The following is a 12,387-nucleotide window of genomic DNA, read 5'->3' as shown; positions in this document are numbered from 1 at the left end:
GTCATTCATACCGAACCTGGCAAACTACATTTAGATGTAGGCAATTGGGTATAATGATGCATCCTTTTCTTATAGCAGCCTCATAGCCAGTGTTATGGGCCCTACACACTCAGCGACCCGCCTCCGAGCTGCCCGACGACCGATACAGTCGACGGGTGACCCGGTGGTTGGAGGAGGTGACGGGGTCTGTCACCCGGCTCAAGAGCAGTGCATGCTAATATGGATGAGATTGTCCATATTGGCCTGCATGCATAAGCAACCCGGCACCAACGATAAACGAGCGCGGGTCATGTCGATTTGTGGAATGCCCCACTGATGTGTGAAGCACCTGAACACCTCCGGGTGGAGGCCCCACTCTCCTGGGTGGAGGTCGTGTCTGCTGAGGAAGTCTGCTTCCGGAATGAAGATTGCCAACAACGCCACAGCGTGTCTTTCTGCCCAGAGGAGAATACACCTCTGACATTGCTGCTCTGCTCCGCCTTGTCGGTTTATGTACATTACTGCCGTTTATGTACATTACTGCCGTTTCAGGTATGGTTCCCAAAGACTGGCGTATAGTGGAAGTAGTGCCTATATTCAAAAAGGGAAGTAAAGCTGAACCGGGAAATTATAGACCAGTTAGTCTTACATCTATAGTGGGGAAAGTACTGGAAGGTATTCTAAGGGATAGTATTCAGAAGTTCCTTGAAGCTAATAAAATCATTAAAAGGAATCAACATGGATTCGTGAAGGACAGATCCTGTCAAACCAACTTGCTTGGTTTTTATGAAACAGTAAGTGCAAACCTCGATCAGGGTAAAGAGGTGGATGCAATCTTTTTAGATTTTGCCAAAGCTTTCGACACAGTACCACACATGCGACTTATCTACAAGCTACAAGAAATAGGGCTAGGAATCTCTATATGCACTTCGGTCAAGAATTGGTTAGTTAATAGAGAGCAGTGCGTTGTGGTAAATGGATCTCTTTCAAATTGGACTGAAGTGTTAAGTGGTGTTCCACAAGGCTCGGTATTAGGACCGCTATTGTTCAACATTTTCATTAACGACCTAACAGAAGGTCTAGAGAGCATGGTGTCAATTTTTGCAGATGATACCAAATTGTGTAAGGCTATAAATACAGAGGAGGATGCTTAGTCTCTTCAGAACGACTTAGTTAAATTAGAAGCATGGGCAGCCAACTGGAGAATGCGCTTCAACACAGACAAGTGTAAGGTAATGCACTGTGGTAGCAAGAATAAAAATAACACCTACACACTGAATGGGGTAAAATTAGGGGATACTGTACTGGAAAAAGACTTAGGTATTCTCATAGATAGCAAACTAAGCAGCAGTTCCCAAAGTAGGATGGCAGCAAAGAAGGATAATAAGATACTAGCATGCATAAAACGGGAAATTGATGCAAGGGACGAAAGTATTATACTCCCATTATATAAATCACTAGTGAGGTCACATCTTGAATACTGTGTACAATTCTGGGCACCGTACTACAAAAAGGATATCCTGGAGCTAGAAAAGGTTCAGAGGAGGGCAACAAAACCAATTAAGGGCATGGAGAGGATGGAATACAATGAAAGGCTTGAAAGACTAGGAATGTTTACATTGGAAAAGAGAAGACTAAGAAGGGATATGATCAACATCTACAAATATATAAAGGGGACAATACACAGAGCTAGCGCGGGACCTGTTTTTGGTCAGATCAACACATAGGACTCGTGGACACCCGCTCAGTTTAGAAGAGAGGAGATTCCGCACAATACGTCGTAAAGGCTTTTTCACGGTAAGGACAATACGTGTTTGGAATTCCCTGCCTGAGGGAGTTGTAATGGCGGACTCTGTCAACACCTTTAAGAATGGGTTAGATAAATTCCTCATAGATAAGGATATCCAGGTTTATGGTTACTATAAAAAAAGGGATAAAATGCAATAACTGAAATCAGCATCAGTCATAATTTTAGACAAATCATCGTGCATAGGAGACCACAAATAGGTTGAACTTGATGGACAATTGTCTTTTTTCAACCTCAGATACTATGCTACTATGTTACTACATTGTCCGACTGAACTTGAATGGCTTGATCTTGAAGAAGATGTGATGCCTTTAGAAGGGTGTTGTATATAGCCCTTAGTTCCAGAACGTTGATCGGAAGAATAGCTTCCTGACTTGACCATTTTCTATGGCACTGGTCCCCCTGAGTGACTGCTCCCCAACCTCTGAGGCTTGCGCCTGTGTTTAGCAGAATCTAATTTTGAATCCCGAACCTTCAGCCCTCGGTCAGGTGAGAAGTCTGAAGCCACCATAGAAGAGAAATCCTGGCTCTTGGAGACAGACGTATCCTCTGGTGCATGTGGAGATACATTTGTCCAACAGATCCAGCTGGAAGGGCCTTGCATGAAACCTTCCGTGCTGTAGTGCCTCGTAGGCGGGTACCATCTTCCCCAGAAGGCAAATGCAGAGATGTGCCGATATCCGGGTTGGTTTCAATACATCACACACCATCGACTGGATTACCAATGCCTTGTCCAATGGAAGGAATACCTTCTGTGCCTCCGTATCCAGTATCATCTCCAGAAACGGAAGCCTCCGTATTGGTTCTAGGTGAGATTTTGGTAGGTTCAGAATCCACCCGTGATGCCGGAATAGTCGAGTTGAAAGGGCAATGTTGTCCAACAACCTCTGCCTGGATGGTGCCTTGAACAGCAGGTCGTCCAGGTACGGAATTATGTTCACTCCCTGTTTGCAGAGGAGAAACGTCATTTCTACTATTACCTTGGCCTTGGTGAACACCCTCGGAGCTGTGGAGAGGCCAAATGGCAATGCCTGGAACTGGTAGTGACAGTCCTGCAGTGCAAACCATAGATAAGCCTGATGAGACAGCCAGATTGGAATATGAAGGTACACATCCTTCATATCCAGAGACACCAAAAATTCCCCTACCTCCAGACCCGAGATCACCGCTCTCAGGTGCTCCATCTTGAATTTGAACACCCGTAAATACGGGTTCAATGACTTGAGGTTTAAAATGGGTCTCACCGAACGGTCCAGCTTCGGCACCCCAAACAGGTTGGAATAACAACCTTTATTCTGTTGATGAGGTGGAACTGGAACAATGACCTGAGTCTTTACCAGTTTTTGGATTGTATCCTGTAATATTATACCTGCCTCTGGAGAAGCTGGTAAGCCTGATTTGAAGAATCTGTGAGGTGGAAGTTCCTGAAACTCCAGCCTGTAACCCTGGCCAATAAGCTCTCTGACCCAGGGATCCTGGCATGTTGTCGTCCAGATGTGACTGAAATCTCTTAATCGGGCTCCCACCTGCCTGTCTTCCGGGCAGTGCGGTCCACCGTCATGCTGAAGGCTTTGAGGAAGCAGAACCTGAGTGCTGTTCCTGTGAACCTGCAGTTGCTGGTTTCTTGGGTTTACTTCTATAACCTTTGATGGCTGTAGAAGAACCTTTGGTCTTATTTTTAAATGTTGCTGTCCGAAAGGACTGCAGAGTAGGTCTTCCTAGGTGGAGGAGCTGCGGAGGGAAGGTATGTAGACTTACCCACCGTAGCCTTGGATATCCACGTATCCAGTTCATCTCCAAACAGGGCCTCACCTGTGAACAGTAGGCTTTCCACACCTTTTCTGGAATCCGCATCCGCAGTCCACTGACGTAGCCATAGGCCCCTGCGTGCTGACACTGCCATGGCCATGGTGCGTGCATTGAGCAAGCCTATCTCTTTTATGGTCTCAACCATAAAACTTGCAGAGTCCTGTATATGCCGTAGGAGTTAAACAATCTCCCCTCTGGGTAAGGAATCTAATCCCTCAATTAGGTCACAGGACCATTTTGCAATGGCTATCGTGATCCAAGCACAAGCTATAGTAGGTCTCTGGGCTACTCCCGCAGCTGTGTACAGAGATTTGAGAGTGGTCTCAAACTTGTGGTCAGCTGCATCTTTTAAATGAGGCCACCCCCGGGACATGCAAGACAATCTTGCGTGATAATCTAGATACCGATGCATCAACAAACGGTGGGTTTTCCCATTTTTTCCTATCATCCTGAGGAAAAGGGAAGGATGTAATTAACATTTTAGGGATATGAAACTTCTTGATAGGATTAACCCAAAGTTTCCTCAAATAGGGAATTTAATTCCTTAGATGCAGGGAAAGTAGCAGAGGATTTATTGTTCACATTAAAATAAGATTCCTCATCCTCTCCTGTTGCTGTGTGCAGGACCTCCCTAATAGCTTCTATCAGGGACTGTATTCCTTGTGACAGCGCTGCATCCCTGCCCCCCCTCCCCCTAAGTCCACCTCACCCTCCTCTGGTTCTGATACATCATCATCAGTATCAGCCTGTAAGATCTGGGCCAATGTACGCTTTTGTGTACAAATGGTAGGGGCCTGAGACGCTGGCATGGGACTTCAATCTCTATTCATCAGGTCATCCATAGACTGTCTTAACTGTTGCGTCTCTTTCTCAGTATGGGGCAATTTATTAGAAATATCTGATATCATCCCTTTTAGAGAATCCAACCATGCTGGTTCGGATCCACTAGACAGGGAATGTGTACTACCCTGAACACATTGTAGTGATCCCCCTGGAGAAGAAAAACACTCCGCATTCCATGAAACACACTCCTTGCCCGCCATTGTAATGTGAAAGTCTACACACACACGAAAAGTTAAGCCCAGTTAACCCAAACAGAGCCCTTCTAGGAGGACACAGAGTATGATGGAGCCAGCCACACAGCGCCCTTCTTGCTAAAGCTGAGATTAGCTGGGTCACAGACTAAATCCATTTAATAGGGTACTAGTATTCCTATACTGCTCTTCCCCTGCTATGACCCCCTGGTACCGCTGAGGTCATCTGGAATCCTTGTGGAGGAGCTGCATGTCTCTGTCAGGCTGTTCAATGAGAGCTGCAGAGGGAAAATGGCGCTGGTGAGCTGCTGGATCTGCTCAAAGTGAAGCCCCGCCCATAATGGCGCGCAGTCTTGCCGGTTTTGTTATACTGGCTGAGGTTATATGTGTGGTTTACAATGGGTTAGAACCCCTGTAAACTTAGTACCTGTGTGGGTATAGTTGTGGCTTCAGCGTTCCCCTCACAGCGGAACATGTGGAGCCGCAGCCTGTCAGTGCTGTGCTCCTACCCTCATGCCGCCATCACCGGCGGCGACCCGCTAACTGGGACGCCCGCCATCTACTCCCCACTCTTCTTACTTCTGGCTCTGTTAGGGGTGGCGGCATGCTGCGGGACTGTACAATCGCCGTGGTGGGGCTTGCGAATAGGTCCCTCAGGAGCTATGTCCTGTCAGCAGGGAACGGGACCATTAACCCTAAAGGAGGTTGGGACGTTCTTTCCCCAGTCCCACTAAGCAGGCAGTCTGGTGCCAACCAGACCTGCCTGAAAACAACAAACAGAAAATAAATGCAGAAGACGCTTAGGGAAGCTCCTGAAGAGTTACCGGCTCCTCCGGGCACATTTTCTAAACCGGGTCTGGTAGGAGGGGCATAGAAGGAGGAGCCAGCGCACACTATTAATTTCTTAACATGCCCAAGGCTCCTAGTGGACCTGTCTATACCCTATAGTACTAATGTGGACCCCAACATCCTCTAGGACGCAAGAGAAAAATTTAATTAGCATGACATATGAATCCAGCAATCACTGTGTATGCGTGAGCTGCAATGATATATTCAGATAGACATTAAGGGGGGTATTTATCAAAGCTTGGCAAGAGATAAGATTGGGAGTGATAAGGTACCATCCAATCAGCTGCTGACTGTCATTTTTCAAACAGTCTGTAACATGTAAATTAGGAGTGGATTGACTGGTACTTTATCCATGGGGAAATGCAGAGGGGTTTCCAGTTGCCTGAAAACTCCCCTCCACTTGGCCAGCAGCTCAAATTATAACCACAATAGCAATAGTATATAATATGTTTACTAGAGCTGCCGGCATAACATGCAGTATAAGGGACAGTGCAATGCTGCTGTACATGCCCAGTGGTAGCAGCTTCTTCTATCAAGTTTGCTGTGTGTGTGGATCTGACACCTCAATCACTGCACTGGACCAGAGAGTAGCTAGCAGGAAGACTAGACAGGAGCCTTACCATGAGGTGGGAGAATGTGTGCTTAGAAAGTGCAGTTCTGTCTTCTACTGTTCTATTATGTTTGTGTATGTATGTATGTATGTATGTATGTATGTATGTATGTATGTATGTATGTATGTATGTATGTATGAATTTATTTATTATGGGATGTTTAACCTTTCCCTGACCACTTACAGTACATTATATTTGTTAAATATGTTTCATACAGCCTATAGTACAGACCATCTTTAGTGTTAATTATTAATACTGTATTCCATACACCATCCAGTGTACAAAACGACCAACTATGTGTATATACAGTATATATGTTCAAGGTCTGTACTAGATTCTTCTACCACTCCACAAGACTCCGGCACTTGCTTCAATGTTATGCAGAGCGGGAGATTGTGGATTGCATTTGGACACCCCCCTCTAGAAATCCTGCATTTGCCCATGTCATCTCACAATTTTACCTCTCTTTGATAAATACCCCTAAATGTTCCCTACCCTCTTCAGAGACAGATTTTTAAATTTTAGAGATATACTGTATAATCTAAAGAGTTTTTAAAAAATATATTTTTTAATTGAAAAAAAGATAATACATTTCAAGTTAAGAAAAAAATGTTTTTATATATTAACTGATTTAGTTATAAATATATATTAAAAACTTCAAAAAGTTTTGCACTCAAAAATAACCTTTAAGTGAGAGATTTTCAACCTTTTACAACTCGCGGCACACTGAACAAGATCTAAATATTGCCATGGCACACTCAAATATAATGGTGATGCATGGTACAGTTGCATGTCCTAGAATGTCATGTCGCAGCTTCTCCATAAGTAACGCCACATCTGAAAAAGCCAGAAAAGCCCAACACTGCCCGGGCCCAAAATTAGAACTGGCTCCACAACCACTAAACCCACCAGTATTGATCATTCCAGGACCTCAGTAGTGGCAAAACACTGACGGGCCTGGCTCTGCTTCTATGGTGGCACACCTGGAGACTGCTCAGGGCACACTAGTGTGCCACGGCACAGTGGTTGAAAAACACTGCTTTAAGTAAACATACACACACAGCATGTGTCAGTATGCCTGAAGAGGTTAACCCCAATAGGATATACACAGTGGTGCAAGTAGAAAAAATGGGTGTGGCCACAGGGAGGTTGGACAATGAAAATGGGGGCACGATACACATATGGGGGGCCCAATACACATGATCCCAATAGTGTCAGATACACACATGCCCCCACAGTGCCAGATACGCACCCACAGTGCCAGATATGCTCCTACAGTGCCAGATATAAATATGCCCCCACAGTGCCAGATACACAAATGCCCCACAGTGCCCTACCCATACTTACCTACATTTTAATTCTCCTCTCCAAGAGAAGCCCGGAGAGGAGACGCAGCTGGGGTCTTCGGGGGGCGGGGCTGGACTGTGACATCACTAAGCCCCGCCCCCGCATCGGGAAATGCCGCGATTCGCGGGTCCGCGGGAAGGGGGCGGGGCTAAAATGGTGCGATTTGCGTCATTAAACCCCTTCTCCACCCGACGGACCAGCGAACGCCGGAGGTAATCTCTCATCCTGCTCGCATCACTAGGGTGCGAGCAGGAAGCGGGAGACCTGCCCACTCTTCCGGGGGTGCGGGGGGCTACCCAAAAAAAACGGGAGCTTCCCGCAGCTTCCGGGAGAGTAGGTAAGTATGGCCCTACCCCAGTGCTGCTCACCGCTCCTGTTTATGCTGCTGTGTGAGGGGAGGAGATCGCAGCACGTGCCTCTCCTGCCCTCAGTGCTCAGTCCGACGCTGGTATCCGGCAGCGGCGTGTATCTCAAATGAGGTGCTGGTTGGTGAGCCAATCAGAGCTCGCGGACCAGCAGCCAATCAGGAGCCGTGGCTGCCGGTCCACGAGCTCTGATTGGCTAACAAACCAGGGGCCTCATTTGAGGTTCACGCCGCTGCCGCCAAAGGCCAGACTGAGCACTGAGGGGCAGGAGATGCGCGCTGTGCTCTCCTCCCCTCACATTGTAACGGCTGTAAACATGGCAGTTGGGCCGGCGGTACTGCGCACCAGCTGGCAACTTCTTACCGGTTCGCAGTACCGCCCCATACCGCCATACTTGCAGCAAATGCTGTATTCCAAAGAACAATGGAGGGGCAATTCAGAGTTGATCGCTAGGCTAAGTTTTCTCACAGCCTGCGATCAGGTCTGAACTGTGCATGCATATGCCCTGCAATGCACAGGCGCGACGGACCGAGGCGACGGGATTCGCCGGATAGCGATGGGTTGGTGCGAAAAAAGTGATCACACGGGCAATTGCAAGGTGATTGACAGGAAGAAGGCGTTTGTGGGAGGCAACTGACCATTTTCAGGGAGTGTCTAGAAAAACGCAGACGTGTCCAATCATTTGCAGGGCGGGTGGCTGACGTCAATTTCGGTCCCGAACAAAGCTGAAGCGATCGCAGCGGGTGAGTAAGTTCTGGAGTACTCAGAGACTGCACAAATATCTGTTTGTGCAGCTCTGCGACACATGCAATCGCACACTTGCATCAGCTTAAATTCACTCCTGTGTGGTCAGGGCCTATGCGAACGCAGGACTGCAAAAAAAACTGCTAGCGAGCGATCAACTCTGAATGACCCCCAATGCCTTCAGCTGACAATATAGACAGTCACAAAAACATTCAGTGTTCCTCCTTATCAGGTAGGATGTGCTCAATGTGGTATCAGCACACCATATAAAACATCAGTATTCATTGTAATTCAGGTTGCACAGGGATTCCATTGCACTTAATTGTTCCTTAGGGATCGGGTTAGCATATCACCAGTCGGGATCCTGGTGATCACAATACCGATGTCAAAATCCCAAAAAGCGGTGATATGCCGACGCCACAGGCTACTCTCCCTCTGTGCGTGTCCACGACACTCTTAGAGGGAGAATATAACCTGTGGCGAGCACAGCGAGCTCACAAGGGACTTTCTAGCGCTCACCCCGCTGCTGGCATACTAGTGGCCGGGATGCCACTGTCGGTACATTGATGGTCGGCATCCCGGCTTCCAGTAAATCTTACAGAATCCATTCCTTATATTAGGGAGAGGAAAGTAGAGAGTAATAGTGTCCAGTATACCTAATCCCCATATTTGTGCTGTCTTACCATCATGATGTTAAATCAGCAGATGAGGGGATAGCGGAGGGTGTCTGGAACTGAGGTAAAGTACAGGGAGCACCCCTGCTTTTAGGGCATAGTTGCCTACCCTCCCTCATTCTGCAGGAGACTCCCTGAAACAGCAGCAATCTCCCTGATTACACTTATCCCCATTATGCAGCTTTTACATTCTTGGGGGAAGAAAAAGAAATCAGAGATACATACATTCAAATAGGATCATCAGTGCCATTTCCCTGCATTGGTTAGAAGGCACAATGATCCCTATGGATACATGCATTTTAAATAAGGTTTCTTGTGGCCACTTACTGTATACAGAACCTCTTGTAAAAGACAATACACAAACAAATCCTGCAAAGTATCAGTGTCTCTTTTCTTCAACAAATAGATATTACAAAGTTTGAGCCTCATTTACATTTGGATGTCAGTCATTTTCATGACACGCCTCTCCGATGTAGCAGTACATGGCTGCGCTGATAGGTGTTACTTTCACAGTCTCCTTGAAATGCTTTTTCAAAAGTAGGTATGTTTTAGCATGATCCCCGTAGGTGCCCTCTTATCCTCCTACTGTACCTCCTGTAATAGCATAATAGAAAATATAGCAGCAGGGAGGTTGGAGGACTGAAACTGTATTCCCACAAGCGTGCAAGTGTGAGGGATCTGAATCAGCAACAGAGTGCATTTAAAGTGTCAAAAGTATGCTATTGATGTATTTAAGCACATTGCAAACTACTAACCTGAATGGCATGTGAAGCTTATAACTAGTAACATCTATATTATACCAGTTTCCGGAAATTAGGACATTTAACAACTGTTACACGCACAGCTACTAACCTACTAAGGAAAGACTGCTTAAGATTGCTGGGAGTGAAGCTACGGATTTATTCAGGATCGATACTGCGGATAGATACTGCCTCCATCGATGGTTTCTCATGTCATAGTTGGTCACCATCGATGGACACTCACGACCAGAGCAAATGCATTGATACATATTTAAAAAATATATGTATTTTATCATCATTTATGTTATCTTGCACGGCCATACGTGTATATTTTTTGCTTTACCATGATAATGCTGTCTGTTAGTTTATAATTGAGCAATGTAACTTTGCATACACTTATAGCAGTTGCCTCTTAATTAGTAACAGCAGCAGCAGCTCTAATCAGGTGTTAAACATTGCAATCAGATTATGCACCAAGGTTTTTCTGTGTATATATATATTTTGCGTTTTCATCAGGATCACAAGTAAAAAAAACACTCACCCACTGTAATCAGATCCCCCACTGCAGCATTCAGTCCCACAAACGAGGAAGACTTGTTTGTCCTTTGGATCAGAGCAGTGTGATGTATATCCTGGAGGTGTGGCCTGTGTTGCCATGGAGACCAGCAGACTTTCATTCTACAGGACAGGAAAGACTTGTATTCCAGCAGGGAGGCGTGTCTGTGTGTGTGAAATGTAACAAAGCAGAGAATACCGGGTGTGGTATAACAGAGACAGTGTCTAGTTAGACAGTCAATAGACAGACACCACATGTTAGACAGCCAAAAGGGCGACAGGGTCAAAAGGTATACATGAAAAAACTAGACAGTACAAAAGGTCGGCAGGGTCAAAAGGTCGACATGAAAATGGTCGACATAAAAAAAGGTAGACACTTTTTTTTCTTCACATACGTCCTAGAGGATGCTGGGGTCCACTTCATGACCATGGGGTATAGACGGTTCCGCAGGAGCCATGGGCACTCAAGACTTTTCAATGGCTGTGAACTGGCTCCTCCCTCTATGCCCCTCCTCCAGACCTCAGTTTTAGAAAGGTGCCCAGGCAGACTGGATGCACTCCAGGGGAGCTCTACTGAGCTTCTCTGAAAAGACTTATGTTAGGTTTTTTATTTTCAGGGGGAACTGCTGGTATCAGACTCCCTGCTTCGTGGGACTGAGGGAGCAGAAGTAGGAACCAACTTCCTGAAGAGTTTCATGGCTCTGCTTCTGGCTGACAGGACACCATTAGCTCCTGAAGGGTATTGAACGCTAGCCGTGTCTAGATGCTCACTCCCACAGCACGCCGTCACCCCCTCACAGAGCCAGAAGTCAGAAGACAGGTGAGTAGAAGAAGACAGATCTTCTATCAAGTAAAGTGACGGCTAAGGTACCGCGCGGCTGGCGGGAGCGCAGCCCGCCACTGCTGCCCACACACACAAGCACTGCAGGGCGCGGGCGCCCTGGGCAGCAAAAACACCCCTATAAACTGGCAAAAAGGGGACATAAGATGCCCAGGCACAGCCCTACCCCCGCCAGTATAAATATTATGCAAAGTCTCTGAGTTAAAAACGTGCCATTGTGGGGGTGGAGCTTCTTCCTCAGGCAGCCAGCACACTGCTCAGCGCCATTTTCTCTCTCCTCAGGCTGCAGAGACATCGCTGGTCCTCCTCCATTTCTGACTACAAGTATCAGGGTGCAAAACGGGGGGGGGGGGGGGGCACAAGCGGATTTTGTGCTTTACAAGTGTGTTTTACTGTTTAAAAAGCACTGCATGTCAATGGGCATTCTGTGTTCACAGACATTAGATACTGGCGCTGGGGTTGTGAACTGGCTGCTCCTAAACTGTGTCCCTCTGACAGATTTTACTGTGGGTCTGTCCCAGTGTGTCTGTGTGTGTGTTGTACACATGTGTAAGACATGTCAGGGGCAGGGAGTTCCTCCCTGGAGGAAACCATTTTAGGCACACAGAAGTGTAATGTGGTGACGCTGCCGGCACACCAAGAGCCTGCATGGGTGAAAAAAATATGTGATAGTGTGAGGGATTTTATTCCAACCTCTTTGTAGTTCCGAAGCCGGACGGCTCGGTCAGACCGATCCTAAACCTAAAAAATCTGAATCTCTACTTGAAACGGTTTAAGTTCAAGATGGAATAACTCAGGGCAGTGATTTCGAGTCTGGAGGAGGGGGATTACATGGTGTCAGTAGACATAAAGGATGCTTACCTATATGTTCCCATTTATCCTCTTCACCAGGCTTATCTGAGATTCACGGTTCAGGATTGCAATTACCAGTTCCAGACATTGCCTTTTGGTCTCTCCACGGCGCCGAGGGTATTCACCAAGGTGATGGCGGAGATGATGGTCCTCCTTCATCAAAAAGGAGTCAATATAATT

The 12,387-nt window shown here is 46.7% G+C and overlaps 1 protein-coding gene across 1 annotated transcript in view; it reads right to left on the bottom strand.

Moving 5' to 3' along the window:
- The window catches only part of LOC135054794 (zinc finger protein 436-like), a 42,635-nt gene extending 31,960 nt beyond the window's left edge, over positions 1-10,675 (bottom strand). The window contains exon 1 of the mRNA XM_063958130.1: positions 10,501-10,675. Coding sequence (XP_063814200.1) covers positions 10,501-10,636 — 136 coding nt within the window. The 5' untranslated portion in view covers positions 10,637-10,675. The remainder of the gene's footprint in view (positions 1-10,500) is intronic.
- Between the last annotated feature and the right edge of the window lie 1,712 nt (positions 10,676-12,387).

The sequence above is a fragment of the Pseudophryne corroboree genome, chromosome 3 (genome assembly GCF_028390025.1).
Source record: "Pseudophryne corroboree isolate aPseCor3 chromosome 3, aPseCor3.hap2, whole genome shotgun sequence".
Taxonomy (NCBI): Eukaryota; Metazoa; Chordata; class Amphibia; order Anura; family Myobatrachidae; genus Pseudophryne; species Pseudophryne corroboree.
The sequence above is the reverse complement of the archived record's forward strand: the minus strand, read 5'-3'. Positions and strand labels throughout refer to the sequence as shown.